A 25920-nucleotide genomic window follows, 5' to 3' on the forward strand; every position below is an offset into this window, starting at 1 on the left:
AATAAGTAAATTAAAAATAGCAAAAACATTTTATAAGCTTGATTATTTTGCAATAACTAGGCTCATCACATAGTGATAAGGAGGTAGATCCAAATACTCCAGAAAAGGTACCAAGAACTCCTTCGGAGAGGAAAAGGAAACGTAAAGCTGACGATGGAGGTGGGGGAATTACTGGGGGACCTATAGGAAGCAAGGGGTCTAGATCTGTTGCTGCTCTTGAAAATAAAAAAATAAATGAGTATTTTTCAAAGCATCATTTGGGTAATAGCCCCATTCGGCATGGGGGTGCTAAAAGTCCTTCACCTCAACAGGGATATCCTATGGTAAATATAAAAAGTATACATATATAGATACATAGACATACACTACTTATATCATTTCTAACAGAATTTTTCATTTCCATAATATAATTATGACTCTGTAACTTTTTCCTTTACATCCTTTCTGATATTTTGTGTAATTATTTTTCAACAGTATCCACCATCGCCTCAACAACTCCTTTCACCACAAGTAACAACACCCAATTCTTCAGTGGCAGAATTTTCTTCACTGATGCAGCCGCCAAGACCTCATCCTCAACCTCCACCTCCTCCTCCACCAGCCTCAACACAACCTGCAGGCTCGATGGTCAGCAAGCAGGTGCAGGTAAGGCCTACCAACCTCAGTAGGACAAGCCAGGTCAGGCAAGCGAAGACTAACACCCCAAATGTAAGCAAAATTCGGTAATTCCTGCAAGCATTTTATAAGAAACGACCCATAAAAATCTTGGCTATAAATAGTATAATTTTTTGTTCAAATATTTAAAATTTCTTCATAAATGGTAAAAAAGTTATATAATTTAAACTAAAAATTTGATCTTGTGTGTTCATGTAGCAAATACTTAACCATAATTTAGGAGTAATAACTATGTAAGAAATTTTATGTATCTAGAGCATACAAATATTCAAAATTAATTTATTTATCTCTCAAAAAATAACTGCATTCCTTTGTAATATCATTTTTTTTCATTAGAAGATATCTTATTTACAAATATTATTTACTCCTTTTATTTCACGTTTTACATTTTTCTTATTATCTCTTATTGCAACTTGGTATAAGAGAGTACATTTTATACATTTTTATATACTTTAATTTTCTAAAATTAGTTTCGTAATGGGCATTTCTTGTCAGATGTTTGTAGTAAATTTGCAGCTAACTTCTGACTGGACTGTAGCGCTGTATCCATTTGTTATCATAGGAGTGCAGGCTACCTTGTAATGTCACTCCTTATTTAATAAATTTTGTTTTGCTTTTAAGTCATTAAAATTGTTTATTTCCATTTATTTCAATTTCTAAATTAAAAATAGGTGTGCATGTTTACCGTCTTTGACTTGGTATTTGGCTATAGTCTTATATTTCAAAAGTGATAAAATTAAAAAAAAATTGTTTTATAGTGTACAATGTATCAATTATTATAGAAAAAAATATGTATAAAATATACAATGTCCTACAATTTTTTACATGCATACCTTAAATCATGCATACATTTTTGGTGTTTTCCTTGCTGCCTGTGTGGTAGTTCTGTTCTATCTATATGTTTGGGTTTTGCTCTGTAGTTTTACTTTTAATAGCAAAAGGGCTGGCCTATTAAATTAAATAATGTGTAGAACTAACTTTATCACAAATTTCTATCAAAGATGGAACTTTGATCGTTTTTCTAAATGAAATTATCAAAAATTGCACTAAAACTGAAACTGCATGTTACATCCATTTGGGTGCAACAAGGTATCTGGTATTTATGAACTATGTTGACAAATGTATCAGATGTTACAGTAGTTTGTTTGTATTTATTATAAAATGTGTTATTTACATTTCAGACAGAACTTACTTGCCAGAGGATACAAGAATTTGAAACTCAAGCCTCTTCAGACTTAGAATTACGTAACAACAAAATTGATGAATTAAATAGAGTAAGTAAAATAAATTCTGAAATGTGCTATGAGTGTAAAATTATACATTAGTAGTAGAAATAGAATAGGGAAAGCATCTAGTTCTCTTTCTCTTTCCAAAAAGAAAAATGCATAAAAAGTAAAATATTTTTTAATGTTTTTATTATTATTTATTATTATAATAAGATTTATTAGTATTTGTATTTTCATATAATTAACAGTACATATTTTCTTTTTCAGACAACTGATGAACTTAGGCATCAAATGGCTAATCAACAAAAATTAATTGAACAGCACAAATCTCATATAAATAAGTGTATAGATGTTGTAAAGAAGCTACTAAAAGAAAAATCAAACATAGAAAAAAAGGAGGCTAGGCAAAAGTGTATGCAAAATAGACTGAGGTTGGGTCAATTTGTAACTCAAAGGGTGGGTGCAACGTTTCAAGAAAATTGGACGGATGGTTATGCGTTTCAAGAATTAGCTCGACGGCAAGAAGAAATCGCAACTGAACGAGAAGAAATTGATAAACAAAAAAAGCTACTACTCAAAAAAAGGCCATCGAACAGTGAAACTGGTAGGAAACGTAGTCAGCCTCAACCTTCTTTGCATAATGGCACAGAAGCTACATTCTTAAAGCCAGATGCAGTACCTGGATCTTATACGTGGCAAGAGTATTATGAAGCTGATGAAATACTCAAGGTAGCAAAGTTTTCAGATTGTTATTTGCAATAAACGTAGTTTTGACATAATCTCATATATGTATTGTCTTTTTAGTTAAGACAAAGTGCGTTGAAAAAAGAAGACGCTGATCTGCAATTAGAAATGGAAAAACTCGAAAGAGAACGAAACTTGCACATTAGAGAACTGAAACGTATTCACAACGAGGACCAATCGAGATTCAATTCTCATCCTGTATTGAATGAACGTTACCTTTTATTAATGTTGTTAGGAAAAGGTGGCTTCAGCGAAGTGCATAAGGTATAGAAACGAAATTATTAATTTCAAAGTAACATTTGTTTTAGTAAACAATTAATTAATTATTTTTTAAGTATTTCGCTTTTTACAGGCATTTGACTTAAAAGAGCAACGATATGTCGCTTGTAAAGTGCATCAACTAAATAAAGACTGGAAAGAAGATAAGAAAGCTAATTATATTAAGTAAGTACTTTTATAATGAAATTTTTTATTTTGGAATTAAACAGTTTAATTAATTAATAAAATAAAAGTAATTACAGTTTCGCAACAAAATACATATTTGAAATAATACCAGTTTTAATTATACATAAGTGACATTAATTATTTTTATATAAGGATATATTTTTACATTGTTTTACATATATATATATATATATGTATATATATAACTTGGCTGTTATATATGTATATATGTATATATTTTTTTATTCTTTATGCAGGCATGCGTTACGAGAATACAATATACATAAAGCTCTTGATCATCCTCGTGTTGTGAAATTGTATGATGTGTTTGAAATTGACGCCAATTCTTTTTGTACTGTCTTGGAATATTGTGATGGCCATGATTTAGATTTTTATCTTAAGCAGGTGTGTGTATTAACGTATTTTTCACATAACATTTATTATGTATTACTGTAATTAAATATTTTATTAAATATGTTCAGCATAAGACTATACCTGAAAGAGAAGCAAGATCTATTGTTATGCAAGTTGTATCTGCATTAAAGTACCTCAATGAAATAAAACCCCCAGTCATACATTATGATTTAAAGCCTGGTAAATTTCTATTGTATATAACTTATGTTATTTTTATTATATAAAGTAAAATTTTAAATTATATACTATTATTGTTGTAATTTTGCAGGTAATATATTATTAACTGAAGGTAATGTTTGTGGAGAAATAAAGATAACAGATTTCGGATTAAGTAAAGTAATGGATGAGGAAAATTATAATCCAGACCATGGAATGGATTTAACATCTCAAGGAGCTGGTACCTATTGGTATGTACTTCCTCATTTTAGAGACATACTTTATGATATTAGGAACATTTTTATATTTTTCTATGTTAAACTTGATTAGTAAAATGCATATTTTATGTAGGTACCTTCCACCAGAGTGTTTTGTTATTGGTAAAAATCCTCCAAAAATATCATCGAAAGTTGATGTTTGGAGTGTAGGAGTTATATTTTATCAATGTCTATATGGCAAAAAGGTATAATGACTATTATACTATAGTAACTATATAACATTGATTTGCTATTAGATTGACATTGAAGATCTACATTTTAAAAACTGTTTTTAGCCCTTTGGACATAATCAATCTCAAGCAACAATTTTAGAAGAGAATACAATTTTGAAAGCCACTGAAGTTCAATTTGCAAATAAACCAACTGTTAGCAACGAAGCAAAGGTACCCCATTTTAGTATCAATTCATATGAATTAGAAAAATTTAAGTAATTGTCAATATGAAAATAAAATCCTAAATTTATTTGTAAATGTTTTTACTTTCACAGAGTTTCATAAGAAGTTGCCTAGCATATAGGAAAGAAGAGCGCATAGATGTGTTGACATTAGCTAGACATGAATATCTACAACCTCCAGTGCCAAAACATGGCCGTCAAGCGAATAATCAGCAACAACAGCAACAACAACAACAGATTCAGCAGCAGCAACAAACCACATTTAATATTGGCATGTTTAGTGGTATGAACGCGTCAAGCAGTTCGTAGTGGAAAAAAACTAAAGACAAAATCTTCGATATACTAATACATGCCAAATCTTGAACATTGAATTGCACACCATCTCATCTTAGGAACATAGCGGTTGCTATAACGAATTGTAAATACTAAAAACCGGATAATATCACCATCACCAATGCCACGATTACCACTACCACTACCACTCCACTACCACTACCGCCATCACTACCACTTCCACCACACCTTTACAACTATACTTACAGGCCAACTACATAGGACATTGCAAGAGAGATGCGAGACTGGTCGTCGCAAGTCCAGAAGCTTGCGTCTTTCTACAATACAAGCTACATTATTCAGCATGACAAAAATGTTGTGTTCGTAAATATTCAATTGTATTATCGTTCCTTGTATCAAACAGTGGGCTGACTTGATAATAGTGTTTAAAAAGAAATGAGAGAAACAGATAAACATGTGATAAGTCATTGTGAATTAAAGTGAAGTTCAAATTAAGAAGAAAAGGAAACAAAGGAGTATAGCGACGGAAATCATTACAAGTGAAAATTACTCGGTGAAAATAAAGAGAGCAACGGAAGATAAAGTATCCGAGGCAAAGCGCGTCAAAGCAGTGTAGAGGGACTTTGCTTTTATGGAGACGTTCCTCTCTTCTGAAGTTACGTATGGATGAATGAGTGTGACGAAAGATTGTTAAAACTAGTGTGCGTGTATATATTTATACTATATATATATATATACTAATAAATCCGATATAATATATATATATGGTGTAAAGAACAGGACAGCATTGACAGTGGAAAGACAACTGTGGTGGATCCTCGCATGACCTCCGTGCAGCCAAGTATTCCATGAATATTTGACTGCACATCATGTTACTTTATTCAAATATTAACATTATTACTTATATCATGACTAATAACGATTAACATACACACACGAGGAGATTTGGTTGGTTGTTCCTATTCTGAAATGAGTGGGCTTATCTACACCGGATTGATTGGTCTAAGGTTCGAATGCAAAGAAAGTAAAAGAATCGCGATGCTCCCAAATAAAAAAAGAACATACAGAATCGCAGTCCACGGTTTATATGCTCCATGCACATGTACATTTTTAATCCATGATTTTCTAATAGAGTGATTCATTTTTTTCTAGAGTGGACTTCGGCGCGATAATTATGATCTTACATTTTCGTGATATATAACAATTCTTATAATCAGGCATTAAAAATTTTTAAAGTAAGATTCATGATACTGTACCGACCTGGTTGCTATTTCTTTATTCATAATTTGTTTTATATATGTACGTTATATATAGATAATTATGAAATAGAAGATTAAGTTATTTTATCAAGTGCCCTTGCTTTGTATTATAGTCGCGTCTGTCGACAACCTGCAGCTTTTGGGAGTACTAGAAAGTTGTTAAAATGTTGTAAGTTGTTGGTACAATGTGGGCACGGTATTGGTTGATAAATCAATACCAACGTGATTGGCAAAGAATGGTCAGAGGAGAATACATTACAAGTCTGAACAGAGTCTACTACTAGATCCATCGCTTCTATTCTAAAAGCCAACCGTTCCTGCTTCCCTCTCCTATTTCTCTTGCGGTTTTCAAATTTATTAAACAGGAAAGCGTATACTTTTAAAATTCCTCTACGAGGAAGTGCTTTTTGTAAACTAAGTTCGAAGACAAACTAGTCAGAAAATGAATAAATTCATTTACTTTTTCTCCGAGGACGGGTATGCATAATTGTCAAATTTGAAAATTTTCAATTTTTCGGTATATTTATGTAATCATCGTTTTCATATAATTAAAAAATTAACTGTAATCGAGCAAAAATTCCCTAATTCAGAAATTTTGCTTGAACATAATGGTTAAAATAATCGCGATTAGTTTCATTATATTTTAATATATTTATTATAGTTTAAAATGACAATTGGTGCATACTATTCTTGGGCAAAAAATAGCATATACTTTGGCCAGTAAAATTTACGAAAAACACTTCTTTTAAAAAACAGGGATATCGTTCTGCTACCACAACAAATTGCTACCAGGAAAAGATTAAATCATTTAATAAGACGTCAAACTGATGAAAGAACGAAAAAAAATCATTTAACGAGCATTTATTCTATGAAATCTCATTTGGGATTATTTGTAATGATAAAAAATGAAACAAATCTGCACCAAGCAGTGTTTATATGTTTTGCGATAGAAGCAATTTTGCATTTGTATATAGTGAAGACTCCTTAAAAATGCATCGTTAATAAAACTATTAAATGCATATATCGAAAACAAATTTTTATCCAAGGAATAAGATTTTTTTCATAGAAAATTCATTGCACAAATATTCAAATATTGCCTGATCAGATATATTCTTTAAAAACTACGGGTCAACTTGAAAAGAAAAGCATTACATAATAATATTTCCTGCTCTATGTGCTTTTATAACTATATGCATGCTAGAGTTTGGAGTATTATTATGCATTTTAAAAAAAGAGGAATTTAAATAATTCTTTAATAAACAAAGTTTTTTTTTATCGCCCTTGCGTGTCAGCATAGTCACGATCTTCCTCATAAACAACAGGAATTGCGTCGAGGATGCTGTATGAAACGTTATAGCAATAAATTTACGTATTTGTGTATAATTTAAAGTTAGTAAACTTATTAATTAAATATGAATCACATATAACAGTGTATATTTCTCCTACAATACATATGTGTGGATATAAAATTATTTTCTTTCATTAGGTAAATTTTTGGATAGGAATATAATATAAAATATTATTTCCATTGAATTTGATTAGAATATTTGTATATAAAGAACAAAACATAACTTTTTACTTATACTTAACTTTAATTATAGTATAAAATTATGTTATTTTATCGAGTAAATTCTATAAATTTCAAGAAGTATATACATACACATACTGAATGATCTGCTGAAAGATTTTAATCATTCTAGTCTCAAGGGCTTTTATGGGATTTATCGAATTTTAAAGAATCATGAAATCAAATTCCTTTTTTTCATTAATAGTTTTAAGCCTGTAGTATAATGTATTGAAAGATTTGTTACAAAATTGGCAAAATTAAGAAAACTATAAATGTTTATAAAGTACAATACAATTATTACATAATTCCATTCTGAACAGTTACTTATAATACACTTTTTTCAAACCCGTATTTTTCAATCATACAGTTCAAAAAACTCAAAAGTTGTTCATTTGGTTGATTTGATATCTTGTGATGATATTTATATATACATGAAAAAAACAAATCACTTTCATAATCTGTAATTTCATTGACTATTAGCATATTGACAATAGCATACAAATTTATTTAGTTCAAGAACAATTTGATTTTTAAAACAAAACAATATTTCAAGAATTATGCCATTTATATGTTCCTCGTATTTTTTCGCTGCCTATCGATCCTTTTGATTCTTTAAACATTAATTTTATTTTTATACCTACATCATTATAAAGAAAATCAACTAGTGAAAACTTAGGAGATTGCATGAACTTGTTTTGACCTACTCATTTATTTTGAAATTTTTGTGTTCAATGATGTATTCATTTCTGTTTCATGTGTTTGAAACGTGCGCTTAGAATTTTTGAAAAAATAGTTCCAATGGAAAATATTTTAAATAAAAACTGTCTGTTTTTTAATGTAAGTTTTCATTTGGAATTTTTAAATCAATTTTATTTCATCCCGTACAATAAAATATTAGATAATAATAATTCAACATATTAAAATGCTTTGGCACCTATAAAATTTAAAGGTAGAGCAGCTAAAATTATTAGCTGCACATTACATTATTCCTAAAAAAAAAAGCGAATAACTTTTATATCATGTAGTTTCACTATTCTATGCCCTCTTTTATTGAGAACAAATGTAGTGGTATAGTAGAACAAACGAATAATATCCGTATTAAGAAAAAAAGAATTAAAATAACTTTAATATTCAAAGATTATTTTTAACAATATTTAAATATTGTAAATTAAAATTTTAACATGTTTAGTAACATATATTGAAAAGGAGATTAATATTCTCTTTCTTTATGTATTATTTGATTAATTAGATCATTTATCTTTATTAAAATTTGTTCACAGAATATAGATAATTAATCGTACGAATGTGCTAATTAATACAATTACCTTCATATATTATGGTAAGTACATTATTTATTAATGATATGTCACAGCTAGATGTCTGTAAAAAATGTGTTTTGTTCCAAAATTAATCCAACATACAAAAAGAAAAAATAAATAAAAACAAATTTAAGTTAATTAATATAACGAGTCTTAATGTTTAAATTAATAGTCTATCCGTATTATAAATACAAAAATTTCATTACTGTCATATGTTTGTGAATCTCTACATTTGTAGTTATTAAGCATACACAGAACATCAATTATATTTTTCATTCAATACCAATACTATTAATAGAAGGTATGTGATCAGTAGTTAATATGTGTAATAGTTAATACGTGACTAAGTGTTTTATGAAGATGAACTAAATTTTTCATTCTATATATATACATTATTATTACAATAACAAAATTGACTTAATTGATACTGAGTTTTGCAACAAATCACACATTATTCCATTTCCAATGAGCTGATATTCTAACATGTGCAAAAATATTTTATTAATTTTTTTTACAAAACAATGAGTATTTAAATATCTTTCTCCAGAAAATTAACATACAGAGATAGTATAGATATTTTAAAATTGAATATTATTTAAATATTTAGATACTCAAATGTTATACAGTCAGTCATGACTCAAATGTATTATCGCATTGCACACTATGCATATATTATTTAATTATCACTGTAAAATGTAATTTTCTTAAAATATTCTAATTTATATATTCTAGTATATGTATGTACAATATCATATAAAATTATTGTATTGCCTTGATCTTAATGAAGGCAAAATCTGTTAAAATTTATATCAAATGTGATCACACAGATCGTGATTAAGATCGTGTTTATTTGCTTATGCCTTTAAAATATTGTACAAAATCGATCAGTTGGAATCATCCTCATCATCATCCGAAACTGCGTATGAAACAGGTTTACGAGCACGACCGGCAGTTTTTCGAGGTGGTACCGGAGAACTATCTACTGCACTAAGAATACTTTCTTCCTCCGACTCAGACTTCTTCTTTCTTTTCTTTACCTGTATAATTAAATAATTTTTGTGCAATTAAATAGCAAATGAATTTAAAATACTGATAAATGTCTTTTTGCGTTATTTTTTCGTGATATGTCATAAATTTTTATTAATAGTTTTTATTTTGTTATTATCAATTGCATTGTTACTTACGGGAGTTTGTTTATTTGAAAACATAACTTCCTCCGAGTCTGAATCGGAAGAAACAACTTTTTTCTTTAACTGCCTTTTCATTGCCTTTCCACCATTTTCAGTTTTCTTTTTAGCCGGAGCTAAAACATAAATAATGAGGCATAATATTAGTGACATTGATAGCTATAATATTAGTGAAGATATAAATTAATGACATTGTATAAAATATTTTGTAAATATGTAAACACAAACTAAGAATACCAAATGTAATATTTTGCAATTAACAAAGTATTGAATACTTTACCTTTCATCGGAGGTGAGAATATTGAAGGTGATTCTTCGCTAGATGCTGCAGGAGCTTTTGTTGATTGTTTTTCTGGAGTACTACCAACTAATGAATCAAAAAGTTCTTCCGAACTAGCTATTATTTGAACAGAGATATAATTATAATTATTATAATTTTTATATGAAATTAGCGTATCAATATAACAATATAATTAATATGTTAAACTAATAGTCCATGACAGTAACATTTACTTACGTTTCTTATGTATTTTGAGAATATCATCAGAATCGCTATTAATGACAGCTGTAGTAGGTTTTGTTTTACTAAAAAATAAATTTAATGAGTATATATTGCTTATGTATGCATATATAACGTTATATAATTATAAATAAAGTACTCACTGCTCCATGTCTGAAGAAACACTGAGTATTTCATCACTAGAAGAAGATTCTGCACTACTATAGTTGTAATTCTTTTTAGCTGTAATGTCGAAAACAAACTTCGTAAATATTAGCATATTAAAAATACACATAAATTTGACAAATATCAAATGGAAATTAATACCTGCTGCTGCTCTACGAGATGTACGAGGTGCTGGAGGAGGAGAAATACTGCCGAAATCAATATCATCATTACTATCAGAATCTTTATCTTTCTTCTTGTCGTCTTTTTCTTTTTTCACTTTGGACTTAAATTGTAATGTTGTTTGTTTCAATCCTAATCAATATAGTAAATGGTTATTATTGATAAATTTCATAGAATTTTTTATTTTATTATAACTATGAGCATATATACTTTTTTTGCCACCAGCTTTTTTTTCTATCTTTTCTGGAGAATTGCCCAATCTATCGTCTATAGGTTTGGCATTTGATTCAATCAACATGTCAAATTCATCTTTATCTTCTATTGGTTCTTTTTTTACCTATTATGTTACATAAAACGTTATATTATATTTCCACAAAAAATATAGAAGCGATTTTATTAAAAAAAGAAAAGACTTAATAACGTGTACTCCATTTACCCTTTGATGTTTCTTTATGCCCTCCTTTTTATCCTTAGATACAATTTCTGCTTTTTCAATCTTTCTTTTTAATTCAGTATCAATTATGGGTACTATTCGACGAATATCATCAGAAGTGTAATACTTTGAGGGTGGTTTTTTAATACATTGTTTAGACTTCTGCTCTTCTTTTCGTTCTTTTTCTTCTAACTATAGTAAAATATAGTATATATGAGAAAAATTAAATATTATCTTATTAAAAATAAAAAGAAGTTACGCTTACTCTATTCAATTCATTCAACAAGTTATCTAAATCCTCTTTCCATAAAGAAATAGGTGTACGAGCTTGTAACCTTTTCAATTCTGCTAATTTATCGTCTTTTTGGCGTAATAGTTCATCTTTCTTTTCCTTCGTTAAACACCACAATGTCATTCCTAGTAAATAATCGAAGTTCTCTTTTCCAATAGCTGTAGATGCTGTAGCTGATTCTTCATCAACATTTTCTGCTACTTCTTCCTATCAATATGTTACAGAAATTTGCATATTAAATATTTAGAGTAAAATAAAAATTATAGTTGTAATAAATGTTTTTGTTTACATAAGTTTCTTTTTATTACTTACTTGAGCTTCCTAATGTAGCATAACAATTAAATTTTAATACATTTCAAATATGTTGTTTTAAAATAAAGACGCAATACTTACTAAAACTTCTTCCCTGTTTTGTGATAACTTCCAAGCCAAGACTGGATCAGATTCATATTCTCGCCTAATTAATTCAGCAATCATATCTTTCCTTTTTTTATTTTCTATTACTATAGTACCATCACATTTTTCTAGAATGAATCGTGCTTGATTTGAAAGTTTAGATGCCTCTGCTTGTAATATACCTTCCAAATATTCTTTTCTTTTATGATACGTTTCTAACCTTACTTTATAGAAACCTTTTAAAATCTGAAGAACACTATCATATTTTTGTAGACATAGATTCTCATCAAAAGCACACTGCAAAAATGAATTTATTATAAATGAGTTTGAGTTTTAAATACCTTAAATATATTATTTGCCTTTTACCATAGATGTAACGGTTGTTGTTGTTTGCAATTTAAATGCTTTATGAAGACCATCTCTTTCTAGTTCTACTAACTTATCACGATTTATCATTATTATAAAGTGTACTGCTGTATCTGTATTATATTCCTTGTAATCACTAGAATAATGTAAGGGAAAACAAGTAATAAATATCTTTTTATCATTTATCTTTAGCACTGATACTAAAATAACAATTATATTTACGTAATAATAGCTGGGATTTTCTCAGTTCCATGTAACATTGGTTCCAATACTGTTTCTTTATATGTTTGAGTCCAAGTCCCAACTGGAAGTTCAGTAATTTCAACTTTATCTGGTGCTATCACTGAGATTTCTCCATTAATAACATATCTATAATCTCCACAACTTTCTATGACCCCTTTAAAGTTTTTATAATATGGTACCTGTAGAAAATGCGACAAAATATGGTAAAATACATGTACAATGAATATTAAAGAAGTATTTAAAAAAAATGTTACCATTGGTTTTGGATCAGCACCATCCATCATTCTATATAAATTTTCAATTATTTCTCTAGGATTATAATTTGGTATCTTTGTCATCCATCCAGTACCAATACCATCGGCACCATTCACTAATACCATTGGTATAGTTGGTACATAAAAGACAGGCTCAATTTTTTGATTATCATCATATTCATGTTTTAATAAAGGATCATCATGTTTGTGAAATATATATCTTGCTAATGGACTGTGAATAACAGAGGAGATTACATATATATAGATTGTTTCTTGTACAAAATATCTGTTTTATTTTGATGAGGTAATAAATAACTGAAAGTATTAAAAAAATGCTTTAAGGAAGATTATTTTAGAGAAAAAACAATTTATATTATGTCCTTAATTATGCCAAATATCATTTACAAAAACATTTCTTTGATACTTTAGTTCTTCATGAGATACTCTACTTTGTACAGATAAAACAGACATTCTGTATATGCAATTTCATGTATACCTGAGCATTGTGAAAATGTAACGAGGACTCGCCGCATCCTTTCCTCCGGCGAGTCTCGTACCAAATTGACCAATTGGTTGTAGTAAATTTATATTATTACTTCCTACGAAATTTTGTGCGAGGTTAATGATAGTTGACATAAGAGAAACTTCACCATGATGATATGCTGAATGTTCAGCTACAGAACCAGCTAATTGTGCAACTTTTACTTCACGTTTGTCATTACGTTTTAAACATGTATATAATACTTTCCTTTGTCCAGGTTTAAAACCATCGATCATATTTGGTATAGACCGAACATTGTCATAGTTACTGTATAAAACCAATTCTACATTAATGAAATCAGAAAAGGACACAGTCCGTGTATCCTTTTCGTACAGAAAGCGTTCTCCGAGACCAATTTCCTTTCTTCTCTTTGTTTCATCCATATGGTTCATTAACCAATCTTTACGTTGATCAACACATTTCTTACTGAAAGCCATGATGATGTTCTGATCATCTTGATCTCCATCATATCTAAATCGAATTCTATGTCTAGTCATATTTTCAAAATATTCTTTTGCTTCCTTAGCAGTGGAAGTACCCAAACCTATAAGTAACAGATCTTTTTATGTATTCCCAACAAAAAAAAACAACAAAATTTTTAAAATAATAGAAATACAAACCTTTGTAGTACTTAATTTTGTAGGTATGAAAATTTTCCGTTTCTGACTTCCATTTCTGGAATTCTGGCATTGAAAAGAAACTTAATATTTGATTTCCTTTTGAAGCTTTAACAATAGGTGTAATAAATTCCTCTACGAAATTTAATTTCAATAATGACGGCCAATTATGATGAATAAAATTAATTAATAAGCCTTTGATATGTGAACCATCCTAATAAATACATTTGACAAAATTATGTTATTACACAATTAAAATATGCACATGGAAATGTAAAATTTAATAGAAAATTAACCTGATCCTGATCAGTCATTATCATCATTTTTCCATAACGTAATGTTTTTAAATCTTCTCGAGTTTCATATTTCTTTTTATACTGGAGCCCAAGAATTTTTATTAAATTATTAATTTCTGCATTTTCCAAAATCTGCTTATGTGTTGCTTCTCTTACGTTCAAAATTTTACCTAAAGTTGAAAACATTTATAAATAGTATTATATATAATTTAAGTAATTTTCACTTACATGACGTTTGCACTATTTACCTCTTAAAGGAAATATACCATATTTATCTCTACCTATCGCCGCAAGTCCAGATACAGCCATGGTTTTGGCTGAATCTCCCTCAGTTAATATAAGTGTACATTCTAATGATTTGTTAGTTCCAGCATCATTAGCATCTTCCAATTTTGGTATACCTGAAATACAAGATTATATAAATAACTAAAATTATTTGTATCATATGAATATACACGAAATTTACCTTGCAATTTTCTTTGTTTTGACTTGGGGCCCAATTTTTGTAACTGACTATCAGCTTTAAATTTCGCCCATGTCAAAACTGCTTCTACAATTCCGATTTTCGTTACCTAAGTATAAATTAAAATTTAATACATATATAGACAAGTATTATATTAATAATAAAATTGCATTTTAATAATTACAGCTGTAATAAATTTTTCACTAAGTGTGCACTTTGATCCAAAACTTTTAGGTTGCAATGTCATATTCTCTTTAGTTTGTGAATCAAATGTGGGATTATTAATAAGACAATTAACAAAAATCCACAAATGATTTTTTATTTGGAATGGTTTAATTGTTACTCCAGCCTTATTTTTCTTTTTTAATGTTTCTGTTAATTGTTTCACTATTAATTCTGTGACATGATCTACATGTCGGCCACCCTGTTTGCAAAAGAGTTTGTTCAATTTTTTATACATAAACATTAATTTCATCTATTCTATTTCATTATATCTATTACCTTTGTTGTTGCAATACTGTTTACAAAAGACATATGCTGGTAACCTTTGTCAGATAAAGCAACGGCTACTTCCCAGCGAGCTCCACAACTTTCATATACAACTTTTAAAGGATTACCACCTTCATCTTCCCTACCTTTGATATAGAAATCAACATAGTCCTTGAAATTCTTGACAGGAATCTTAGTACCATTAAGATAGACTTTAACACCTCTAGTTGAAGCTGCTACATCATAAGCTCTTCTAGACATTAGAGCAACTATGTCATCATCCAAAGACTGCATTTTAAATTTTGATAGATCTGGTGAAAATATGACTTTTGTAAAATCTTCGCCAGAAAAGTCTTTAATCCTAGGCTCACTTGCAATTCCCATATTATTATTCCACGTCTATAAATATTTATTTTAAATAATTACAGACACATATTACTATAAAACAAATATTTCAAATGTTTTTATAAGATAATTACTTGTTTTAAACATTTTTTGTATTCCTTAGATGCGGTTTCCACAGTAAAGCGGTGGCTAAAAATATTACACAATTTGGCACCATAGCCATTTCTACCACCTGTTACTTTCTCTTCTTCATCATCATAATTAGACGATGTTAACAAATGGCCAAATATCATTGTAGGAACATACATATTTTCCTCTTTATGAATTACCACTGGAATGCCTTTACCATTATTCCATACAGATATAACATTATTTTTTCTACAAATAAAATTTATTATTCATTAATTTTATCATTTATGATTCATTTTATAATTCATATAATTATTATTATACATTATCCATTTCGTAATAGATATTAAATAGTTCTTACGGATCAATTTCAATTTTAATTGTATCCATTTTAGGATCCCTCTGTTTATTATCTGCCGCATTTACTAATATTTCATCAAATATTTTGTACAATCCCGGAACATATTTTATTTCTTTTTGTACCATTGATTCTTTTTCTTTATCATAAATCCACATCATTTCCGTCATTGGTTCAACAGAACCAATATAAGTATCGGGACGTAGTAAAATATGTTCCAACTGAGACTTTTTTTGATATATACCTTCAATAGTTTTTTTCTTTGATACATTATCACCACTTCCATTTTCTACTGTATTACTCATGTTTGCAGAAAGTCTTTTTATGTAACTATAAAATTTCAATGCAATATATATAATAAACTATGACAATTTCAATTGATGTCAAATTACATATTATATCTAAATATTATTTATTCATATCCATTATTATAATTCTTAATACGTGAAGGTGATCAAACAATTCTTTCTTTCAAGGTATATGAACTATAATGTTTAGGTATATTAGAAAGCATTGTTTTATAACGAGAAGAAATACTTGCTCGTAATACATAGCTTCTAAGAATATGCTTTTCTCTTAATATTAATATTACTATTATGTATCCACTAAATACTTAAATTACAATTGAAATCGATAACTAATTATTCAGATTAATATTTACAATATTATCATTCTTTCTTTTACAAATCTATATATTAATTATTTATTATAGAGCTTTAATTTTAATTATTAATAACATTCTCCATGTATGAAAAAATATTTCAAGTATAGCATTCCTTATTCGTAATTGTTTATTAAACAGAAAATTTCTATATAACCATACTACACGTTATGTTATAAACGCTCCATTATTAGTATTATTGACATATTAAATAGACAGGATATTATTGATATAATTGTAAAATAATAGTAAAATTATCCTTTTAAAATAAATAAAATTTTATTTCAACTAATTTTAATATAAATTTGTATAGATCGTTTGTTCAAAATTTAGAGTACAAGTGAATTAAATTTGGAGCAATAAGTATAAATATAACATAAAAATAAAGTTAAATAATCGTAACGGGAAGATAGTATAAGTATATTCGAAACGTGACATAAAAGTTTTCATTTCTATTAAAGGTTAAAACTGATATTTATTAAAAATTTCATACCCGAAACAAGTTTTACTAATATGGCGGGAAAACATTTTCTGTGTAATTGGCTAACGCAACAAAAGACGATGGTTTGACATACAATCCCTTTTTTCGAAAATAATACAAGTGTTTCATAAAATATTTAAAAATAAAAGAAATTTTAAGAATAACCTTAAGTCAGAAATCGTTTTCATGATTTACCTGCAATAAAATTGTAATAAAAATACAAAATTGCGTCGGCAACAGAAATTTTCACAAGTATAAAACGTCTGTCAAGATTACAGCTATGAATTAACACCACTGTCGATAAATGACTGAAATTAATTAATTGTCAAACGCACTATTTTGTTATTTTATTGTCCAATTGGCAATTGAATAATTGATCTTGCAGAAAAAATATTATTTTTACCCTACGCTTTGTCTCAAGCCTATACCGTAAATTGATGTCTACACGGTAAACTATCCATCTCCAAACGGCTAAAGTCACTTAGTATAGACGCTGTTCCAAAAGACCATCAAAACTTAACGTACCAAACAATGTTATTTTATTTGATTAAACAATTACAACTTGTATTATATCTATTTAAAAAAGAGATCTTATAACTTATTTATTTAAAGATGACATAATAATGTAAAAATCGATGTAAGAGTATATCAGGGAAATGGAAATTTGAAATGTTAAGATATAGAGAATAAGTGAAAGGATACCGTGTACTTTTTAAAGTCCTTTTTTAAATCAAAGCGTTCGCTTTAAACACGTGTTATTATTTATATTTCATTCATATTATTTAATAATTGTTAAAATGTTAACATCAATTTAAATAAAGAAGCTACACTGGTATTTTCGCAAGTCTAATTCTAAATACATGATCATGTGTCATTTATATCCTATAATACGTTTTTTACATAATTCACTTTCAAATAACAATTTTTAAAAATTAATAACATATTTGATAAATCATTTCGTAATCAATTATTTATATAAAAATGTATAATATACAATAAGTCACAGAAAGTATATAGTTTGAAATGCATATATATTTTCCATATATAAATTTCATCATAATTACTGATATAATCTGGTATTATTGTTTCTAATCGTATTTTCGAGTAAAGATGAGTATAAAAAATAATAAATTGTACTATTTTAAAGGTAGCTTCATTTTTAATTTTATTTTAATATATAAATATTTTTACTAACGCAGTAACTAAAACAATACAAAATAATAAAATTTTATTATCTAAAAAATTATAATAAAAAGTGATATGAATAATATACCTTCCACTAATATTTTTTTTATTATATACAATAATCCTTTTAACTTGGATATAATATATATACAAGATTTTATTCTACCAAAATTAATTTAAAGATGCAGCAGATCTACTGTAGTCAATTTAACGAATTAAATTATTAAGGGAAAAGATATTGGTCACAAGGTATATGGAACTCTAGTTATTGGCCGGTGCAGTCATATGCAACGATCGTGGTCTAGTCTATAGTACTAACAAATTATGATTTTCAAGAATAGATTTATATTCGTTAGTGTAGAAAAGATTTGTCTCTGCTTCCTAATTTAATATACTTGGTTAAAGGTTAAGAGATATATTTTCTGAAGTTAGTTTGACGAATATGTCCGGTTTCTTTATTTAGAAATTTAACATTCGAGAATGTAATTTTATATTTCCTATTTTATAGTTTATTTTTTCCTTCAGTATGCAAAGTTGTAGTTTTCATCGAAGGAAGACATTCTTCAAAAGCTATTTCGGAGTATTTCATTTTATAATATCTCAAGATTGTGAAGCAATCCTGTTTCATCTGGATCCCGATCACGTGGTTTTATTTACTTCAATCAACTCAACACGTTGAATAGACTATAAACAATGATTGCAATGTGTATCATATTATAAATACATATGTTATAATTATGACAAAATTATTTAAGAAATCAATTCATGTAGAAGCATTGTGTAATCTCACCAAAAAAAAAGCAAATGTGCTTTCTGAATGTTCTTATCCGTTTTAATAAAAATATATTACTGAATAATAATCTCATTAATTAGGTAAACATCTTTTTATACAATTTCTTTTTTGTTCATTTAAAATGATCACAATTAGGTTTTCTTCTAAGAATTATTTTGTATATTTTCATAAAATGGATACAAAAATGATTTTTAATACCTTATACAAATTCCCAGCAGAATAAATTTAATAATTGTGTTGGCTATACTGTTTTTCTAATCATTTTTATATATTGTATATTTCGAGTTATAAACAACATTGTTTATTTAGTAACGCTAATAGTAAAGGAAATTATGCATTAAAAATTATTCAGTTAGAAATATTACAATCGTAATTGTTTATTTTATGGATTAACGAAGAAAAAAAATATCACTTTTAGGCAGTAGTATTAAATAACAATTGGACATGACAACGCTAAAAGGCATTTTTCCTGATTCAAGTATGTCTTTTACAAAATTATTTATTAATATTAAAATAGTAACTTTATATTTTCTAGTATTTATAATGATTGTTATCTATATTTTTATTGTAAATTATTTAGTAATTAATATTTTCTTTTTTAGAATCAGTAAAAGGAAAAAATTTCATACATGAAAATGTCAAAAATCTTCGTCGTATAGATCACTTACATATTAATAAAGGAACAAAAGATGTACAAAAATCACAAATATCCAACCGTAGAAAAATTAATAATAATAATTATAGTAATAATCAAAATAATAATGTTTTATCAAAAGTTAATACAAATCTTCGAACAAAAAAGGATGATAATGTGAATACAAGTGTAAATAGTAAATTAGATCAGCATCAAGAATTGTGTAAGAAAATAAGTGCGTCAACATTAGACAAAGATAATATTTTTATGAAAAAGACAATACATTCAACAAGTAATAATTTATTAATTAAAGAAAGAAAAAAGGAAAATAAAGGATTACATAAATGTACGCAGAAATTACATGAGAATATTTCATCAAATCCTAATTTTTCATATAAATCAGTTGGAGATACTGACAATGACATAAAGGTTCAAATTAAAGTTAAAAGTCAAGGTATTCAAACACTGGACACACAGGAAATTGATGATCTATTTTCTGAAGGAATAGTTAAGTATGTATATTTGTATATTTTATTCAGAGTTATTTTATTTGCTATTTTTGTGTACAGGTCATTATCATTATTATTGTTATTATAGTAGTCTAAAGTTTGCTAATAATAATTTCTCTGTGTAGATACCCTTCAAAAAAATATTTAAATCGTTATGAATCAATAAATAAAGATAATACAAATGAAGAAATTAATGTATCTTCAAGAAGTATAACAAATTCACCTTTAGATCAAGGAGATATTCGAGTCGTTGAAAAAAATACACAAGCTAAAAATGATACAAAAAGTTCCAAATCTGTATTATCTAAAGAAGAAGTAAATTTTATTAAATTAAACAAAGAACATACCACTGTAACTAATAAGATAGCAACCCAAATGAATAACAACACCAGTAATAATAGTAATAATAACAATCTTCCTACAAATTATCGCATGGGTGTAGTTCCAAGGTATGTAAATATGTATTATACGTATATTTATTATTATTCATTGATTCGATTTTTTCTTATATTTTTTACTACAAATAGCAATTATTACATCAGTGATCTATAATTTGTACATACCATTTTTAATTTTATTTCTTAGATTTTAAAGCTTCTGACTAAAACTTTTTTGTTGAAAAACTATTTGATTAGGTATATTAAGAACAGAAAGGAAATTCAAGAAAGGGTACAGAGAGCTAAAGTAGAAGAATTGGATCCTAATTGTCCAAATGGACATGTTCCATTACCTGATAATGAGCGTAAGGAGACATTGCAAATGTTAAAAAAGAGTATGTAATTTAAAAATTAAATTTTTTAAAGTGAAATCGTGGTTTATTTAAATCAATATTACTATTCTAGATTACCAAGATTATGTAACTGAATTAAATATGATGCCTATAAAAGTGGATACCCTTAGGGCGCAACGACGAAAAATTGAAATAGAGAAACAACTGAACAAATTAGAAGAAGGGATAAAAGTTTTCTCAAGACCAAAAGTTTATGTAAAAATGAATGCTTAAATTGTTATTGTTTTATATACAGTTATATAATTTAATGTATAAGAAACAGGAATTATTTTTCCTTATTTTTCAATGGAGCTTTACCAATTTGCAAAGTTCATCAAATCAAACATTAATATCCTAAAAGCTTATCTCGAAAACTGATGAAGTTTCATAAAGAATTAAAAAGGTAGTTAAGAAATGCTTTTTAGCAGCACTCGAAAGTGATGAAATAAGTTCATATACGTATAATAGTTTTCTTTTTTCAATTGAAATACTTGTATACTTGATTATTCAACTACATATTTAACCAAAGAACAAGAAGAAACCTTTTGATCAATATCCCTAAAAAGAAAGTATATCGATTTTATATGTATATTTAGAAACTAAGTTTAATGTCTCATAACTTCAAATATTATTTATTAATGATAATACATAATTAAATATAAAAAGGTAATGTGAGAAAATCAAGATTAATCCTTGATAAGTTCGTATAAAAGCAAAGGGTACTTCTATTAAATCTCAAGTAAAGAGCAAACCAAAACAAGATTACAATATATACATTTATATCAACTTATTTTATTGTTCCTAAATATTGAAGATATTTCTTTGTCAGGTGCTGAATTATTATACATCATCTATATAGATATACATATATATGTATGTATATTTATATTTAATAACTGTATATAATATACACAACTTTTGTAAAATTCTATATTATTAAATATTTAGTAATACTTTATTTACAATATTTACTTTGTAACTTGTTCTTTATTAGGGAAACTCGTGTTAATAGTATGTACAAAAGCTACTGGATCAAAATGAATTTGACCTAAATTATAATATTTTTCATCATGTTCGTACCATTTCTTAAAATTAAAATCACTAAAGAATATTCTTATTTCTCTCTCTGCAGATGCAACTGAATCTAAAAGAACACTTTTTTATATTATACACAAATAACATAGATGGGGATTTATAAAGTGAAGAGTATACCAGAACCATGCGTTGCATTTCTTGTATCTGATAGACCATACATTCCTCGAATTGTATCACGGGCAGTATATTGTGCCTGATAAACTTTTGTAGGACCCATTAATTGTCTCCATTTAGCAATAGCATTGTGATCTGTTAAAATATAAATATCTGATGGGCCACTACACATAAATGTCAGAAGACGATTGTAAAAGAACTTTTCTTTGTGTTCTTCATAAAATAACACTGCTTCTTTTTGAGTAATTATTGTTCTGCGTGATCTGACAATTTTTAAGTTGTTGTCAATTATTGAATCTCGAATTTTCTGAAATTACAATAATATTTAAATATTACCATAATCTTATTCAGAAATGGAAATCAACTGTTCCACCAACCCTATTTTGCTGCCGTTTAAAAGTTTTACATTTGTATATATGTCTCAAATTTGCATTAAATTTAGGTTATATCCTCTTACCTGAAGCACAAAAGGAGATTTAACAACATGTGGTTTAATTATTGCCAAAGTTAATTGAAGATATGTTTTTGATTGCATTTCAATATTTTAATTACCTACCATTTCTATAAAAAAATGAAAATTTTCATAGTGCAATAAAAATAACTTTAAACTTTTTGTTCAAAAGCATGGTGTACAATGTACGATCAACCCGCAACATAATAAATGAGGTTTACGACAAAATATAAATTACATACAATATTGTTTATATTTGTCAGGAGTATAAATTATATATACCAAACACATACATATACATCAATTTAATCAACGTGATATATATGATTATTTTATCTGCAATAACTCAGTATTACAACTGTAATAATATACGTGCGTAGGCTAATTACTATTTATTTCAATAAATCGTACAATAAAATTTTAAACTGAACTTTTCAGTTTGTAAGGGGTTACTTCTTTTTTCTTATGATGTTCTATCTATGAAACTGCTCTATTCATGACGATTTGTGAAAGTTTATAAGTAAACTTGTCCTTATGGTTGTTTTGTGTATGTCAGTTTAATAGTTTGATCAGAAGTGTAATTCATCTGATCTAAAGTGTTGTATTATTATTCCATTTTTATTAGTCTATCCTTATGGCATCACCAGCTCCGAAATCACCAGAACAATCTGAAAAAAACAGAAAATATGATAGACAATTAAGGTATAGATTTTATACATATATATATATAGATATATAAAACCTATCCTATTTCAGGATCAGAAAGGTAATTGGAAGTAATTGTATATTTATGATAAAATAATTCTCTTTAATCAGCCTGACGAATAATTAAATTTTTATAATAAGTTAATTAATTTAGTTATAATATTAATATATTAATAATATTAATATTATTAATATATTAATTAATATATTAATAATATTAATATTATTATATATATTAATAATATTAATAATTACCAATAGGTTATGGGGTGATCATGGTCAAACTGCGTTAGAAAGTGCACATGTTTGTGTCATAAACGCTACAGGCCTTGGTACAGAAATTTTAAAATCCTTAGTTTTACCAGGCATTGGGGCATTTACAATCGTAGATGGAAAAAAGGTTACTAATGAAGATATTGGGGCAAAGTATATATGCAGAGATGTTAATAATTATACATAAAAGAGTTGTATCAAAATATTTTAAATTTATTTAATGCGTATTTTTAAATAGTTTCTTTCTAGAAGCAGACTGTATAGGGAAATCAAGAGCACAGGTAGCAACACAAATGTTGTTAGAATTAAATTCTGATGTTAGAGGTGATTATATAGATGAGGAACTTGAAGAAATTTTATGCAATAGTCCTGACTTTTTCAACAATTTTACTGTTGTTGTAGCTACTTCATTAGTTGAAAAGTAAGAATCATTATAAATAATAAATTATTGTAGGAACTTGACCTATTTTAAATTATATATTTTAAAAGAAAAAATTTTCAGATCTTTAATTCTTCTGTCACAAAGGCTTTGGGAATTAAACATACCTTTAATAGTGTGTAGAAGTATAGGATTTATTGCATATATGAGGATTCAAATAAAGGAACATACAGTCATAGAAACACATCCAGACAATGAAACTCCAGATTTGCGTTTAGATAAACCATTTGAGACATTAAAGAAGCATCTTGACAGCATAAATTTAGATGAACTGAGTTTTAAAGATCACTCTCATATACCATACTTAGTTATATTGTACAAATTTTTAGAAAATTGGATTCTAAATAATGGGGAATTACCAAAAACTTACAAAGAAAAAAGTCAATTAAAAGAAATGATAAAAGAAGGAATGAGGAGAGATGAGAATGATACTGCAAATAGCGAAGAAAATTTTGAAGAAGCTATTAAAGCTGTTAATACATGTGTAGGATGTACTGAGATTCCAGAGAATGTAATGAATATTCTTAATGATGATAAATGCATCAATTTAACAGCTAAGGTATAACAAAACAGTATTATCATGCAAGTAAATAATATTACTTTAAACTAATTTAATATACTTTTAGAGTAGTTCATTTTGGATTATAGCTAAAGCAATAAAAGATTTTGTTGAAAATGAGGGAGGTGGATTATTACCATTAAAAGGTACTTTGCCAGATATGACAGCAGATACAGAAAAATATATAACATTTCAGCAAATGTGAGATTCTTTATTATAAGACATTTATTATAAAGATATCGTTTTTCTAGTATATTTAGATAAATTTGTTTATTGTAGATATCACAAACAAGCGATAGTTGATGCAGAAGCAGTATGGCGACGTACATTGCAACTGTTACGACAATTAGGAAAATCTTCAGATTCCATTTCTGAAAGAGATGTAAAGTTGTTTTGCAGACATGCTTTGAACATACATGTCCAAAGGGGAACGTGTATCGCAAATGAATATGATTCTAAAATTTTTGATGCAAGCAATATAGGTACTATATAATAACTTATAAAATTTAGAAGCAGAATGATTAAAAATAATTGTATAGTTTTAAAAATATTAAACATCCTGTGAGTGACATAAATTAGTAATTAATAATTTTCTACTCTTTTCAGTGCAATGTTTAGAAAATCCTGAGAGTATGATGATTTATTACGTTGTTCTTAGGGGGGTTGAAAAATTTCAAACAGAATATAATTCATATCCTGGAGAATTTGATGATCAAGTAGAACCTGATATAGTTAAGCTTAAGGTATATTTCATATAAAATAATTATTTTAATAGGAAAAAAGTATGAATATTATTATATAACTGTCCTTTTTGTTTAGGCATGCATAACAAAGTTACTGAATGAATGGGGATGTGGACCATTGGTAAAAGATGATTATGTTCATGAATTTTGTCGATTTGGTGGAGCAGAGTTGCATTCGGTATCAGCATTTTTAGGTGGCCTTGCAGCTCAAGAAGTTATAAAATTTGTTACAAATCAATATAAACCAGTTCATAATACCTTTATATATGATGCAGTGACTTCAAGTTCTGGAATATTTTTCTTTTAATATTATTAAATAGTAAATTAATGGTATGCTCCTGTATAAAATAAGAATATACAATTTTATAATTTACGTAATAAATTTTGTTCATTTTATGACTGAATATAATATAATGACATTTTAGAAATACATTTTATAAAAATGGAAAAACGTCATGAAATGTGACTTAGAAATGTTTTAAG

The 25920-nt window shown here is 27.4% G+C and overlaps 5 protein-coding genes across 22 annotated transcripts in view; 3 read left to right on the forward strand and 2 right to left on the reverse strand.

Moving 5' to 3' along the window:
* Window positions 1–7301, forward strand: part of LOC117210706 (serine/threonine-protein kinase tousled-like 2) — a 30361-nt gene extending 23060 nt beyond the window's left edge. For 12 of the 14 annotated variants that reach the window (XM_033453989.1, XM_033453990.1, XM_033453987.1 and 9 more), the window contains 12 exons: window positions 61–323; window positions 475–708; window positions 1857–1949; window positions 2169–2630; window positions 2706–2909; window positions 2998–3089; window positions 3347–3494; window positions 3572–3683; window positions 3772–3910; window positions 4011–4122; window positions 4213–4320; window positions 4425–7301. In XM_033453989.1, coding sequence (XP_033309880.1) covers window positions 61–323; window positions 475–708; window positions 1857–1949; window positions 2169–2630; window positions 2706–2909; window positions 2998–3089; window positions 3347–3494; window positions 3572–3683; window positions 3772–3910; window positions 4011–4122; window positions 4213–4320; window positions 4425–4640 — 2183 coding nt within the window. In that variant the 3' untranslated portion in view covers window positions 4641–7301. The remainder of the gene's footprint in view (window positions 1–60; window positions 324–474; window positions 709–1856; window positions 1950–2168; window positions 2631–2705; window positions 2910–2997; window positions 3090–3346; window positions 3495–3571; window positions 3684–3771; window positions 3911–4010; window positions 4123–4212; window positions 4321–4424) is intronic. The other 2 variants (XM_033453993.1, XM_033454000.1) reach the window with 2 other exon arrangements.
* A 1459-nt stretch (window positions 7302–8760) lies between these two features.
* LOC117210705 (DNA topoisomerase 2) lies at window positions 8761–17635 on the reverse strand. 3 transcript variants are annotated; one of them, XM_033453985.1, is made up of 24 exons: window positions 17364–17635; window positions 16030–16356; window positions 15674–15917; window positions 15207–15593; window positions 14890–15129; window positions 14709–14814; window positions 14491–14643; window positions 14243–14412; window positions 13950–14160; window positions 13285–13873; window positions 12789–13020; window positions 12514–12713; window positions 12292–12427; window positions 11923–12222; window positions 11842–11850; window positions 11503–11736; window positions 11241–11429; window positions 11015–11141; window positions 10784–10936; window positions 10621–10699; window positions 10475–10542; window positions 10238–10354; window positions 9955–10073; window positions 8761–9807 (listed from the first exon to the last, which is right to left on the reverse strand). In XM_033453985.1, exons 2-24 carry the CDS (start codon window positions 16329–16331, stop codon window positions 9655–9657), a joined length of 4518 nt encoding a protein of 1505 aa, XP_033309876.1. In that variant the 5' UTR covers window positions 16332–16356; window positions 17364–17635; the 3' UTR covers window positions 8761–9654. The 3 variants fall into 3 exon arrangements, with proteins under 3 accessions (XP_033309876.1, XP_033309874.1, XP_033309875.1); XM_033453983.1 differs by lacking the exon at window positions 17364–17635 and adding an exon at window positions 17181–17300; XM_033453984.1 differs by lacking the exons at window positions 11842–11850; window positions 17364–17635 and adding an exon at window positions 17181–17299.
* A 1043-nt stretch (window positions 17636–18678) lies between these two features.
* On the forward strand, window positions 18679–21728 carry LOC117210686 (probable serine/threonine-protein kinase DDB_G0282963). The gene is made up of 7 exons (XM_033453942.1): window positions 18679–18758; window positions 18862–19226; window positions 19565–19624; window positions 19749–20292; window positions 20415–20738; window positions 20925–21061; window positions 21132–21728. Exons 3-7 carry the CDS (start codon window positions 19591–19593, stop codon window positions 21290–21292), a joined length of 1200 nt encoding a protein of 399 aa, XP_033309833.1. The 5' UTR covers window positions 18679–18758; window positions 18862–19226; window positions 19565–19590; the 3' UTR covers window positions 21293–21728.
* Window positions 21729–21830: 102 nt separating this feature from the next.
* On the reverse strand, window positions 21831–23237 carry LOC117210690 (nucleoside diphosphate kinase 6-like). 2 transcript variants are annotated; one of them, XM_033453955.1, is made up of 3 exons: window positions 22725–23237; window positions 22271–22574; window positions 21831–22202 (listed from the first exon to the last, which is right to left on the reverse strand). In XM_033453955.1, exons 1-3 carry the CDS (start codon window positions 22800–22802, stop codon window positions 22027–22029), a joined length of 558 nt encoding a protein of 185 aa, XP_033309846.1. In that variant the 5' UTR covers window positions 22803–23237; the 3' UTR covers window positions 21831–22026. The 2 variants fall into 2 exon arrangements, with proteins under 2 accessions (XP_033309846.1, XP_033309847.1); XM_033453956.1 differs by having other exon boundaries at window positions 22824–23235.
* Window positions 23238–23247: 10 nt separating this feature from the next.
* Window positions 23248–25788, forward strand: LOC117210685 (NEDD8-activating enzyme E1 regulatory subunit). Of its 2 annotated transcripts, none has more exons than XM_033453940.1 (9): window positions 23248–23265; window positions 23344–23420; window positions 23685–23849; window positions 23935–24117; window positions 24199–24694; window positions 24762–24895; window positions 24974–25176; window positions 25301–25437; window positions 25514–25788. In XM_033453940.1, the coding sequence occupies exons 2-9, from the start codon at window positions 23353–23355 to the stop codon at window positions 25742–25744; spliced, it is 1617 nt and encodes a 538-aa protein (XP_033309831.1). In that variant the 5' UTR covers window positions 23248–23265; window positions 23344–23352; the 3' UTR covers window positions 25745–25788. The 2 variants fall into 2 exon arrangements, with proteins under 2 accessions (XP_033309831.1, XP_033309832.1); XM_033453941.1 differs by lacking the exon at window positions 23248–23265 and adding an exon at window positions 23475–23484 and having other exon boundaries at window positions 23310–23420.
* Window positions 25789–25920: the final 132 nt, after the last annotated feature.

Source organism: Bombus bifarius, unplaced genomic scaffold, assembly GCF_011952205.1.
Source record: "Bombus bifarius isolate JDL3187 unplaced genomic scaffold, Bbif_JDL3187 scf7180000008208, whole genome shotgun sequence".
Taxonomy (NCBI): Eukaryota; Metazoa; Arthropoda; class Insecta; order Hymenoptera; family Apidae; genus Bombus; species Bombus bifarius.

Coding starts and splice junctions, on each gene's coding strand:
- LOC117210705 (XM_033453983.1), bottom strand. CDS start 17,215: ATGTTTTCCCGCCATATTAGTAAAACTTGTTTCGG. Junction 14,644..14,708: donor AAAACAAAGAAAATTGCAAG/GTAAATTTCGTG, acceptor CTTGTATTTCAG/GTATACCAAAATTGGAAGAT. Junction 10,543..10,620: donor GTTTCTTCAGACATGGAGCA/GTGAGTACTTTA, acceptor TTTATTTTTTAG/TAAAACAAAACCTACTACAG.
- LOC117210686 (XM_033453942.1), top strand. CDS start 19,591: ATGACAACGCTAAAAGGCATTTTTCCTGATTCAA. Junction 20,293..20,414: donor TTTTCTGAAGGAATAGTTAA/GTATGTATATTT, acceptor TTCTCTGTGTAG/ATACCCTTCAAAAAAATATT. Junction 21,062..21,131: donor ATTGCAAATGTTAAAAAAGA/GTATGTAATTTA, acceptor TTACTATTCTAG/ATTACCAAGATTATGTAACT.
- LOC117210690 (XM_033453955.1), bottom strand. CDS start 22,802: ATGCAATCAAAAACATATCTTCAATTAACTTTGGCAATAATTAAACCA. Junction 22,575..22,724: donor AATCTCCTTTTGTGCTTCAG/GTAAGAGGATAT, acceptor TTGTAATTTCAG/AAAATTCGAGATTCAATAAT. Junction 22,203..22,270: donor AAATGCAACGCATGGTTCTG/GTATACTCTTCA, acceptor GTGTTCTTTTAG/ATTCAGTTGCATCTGCAGAG.
- LOC117210685 (XM_033453940.1), top strand. CDS start 23,353: ATGGCATCACCAGCTCCGAAATCACCAGAACAATCTGAAAAAAACAGA. Junction 24,118..24,198: donor GCTACTTCATTAGTTGAAAA/GTAAGAATCATT, acceptor AAAAATTTTCAG/ATCTTTAATTCTTCTGTCAC. Junction 25,438..25,513: donor CTGATATAGTTAAGCTTAAG/GTATATTTCATA, acceptor CTTTTTGTTTAG/GCATGCATAACAAAGTTACT.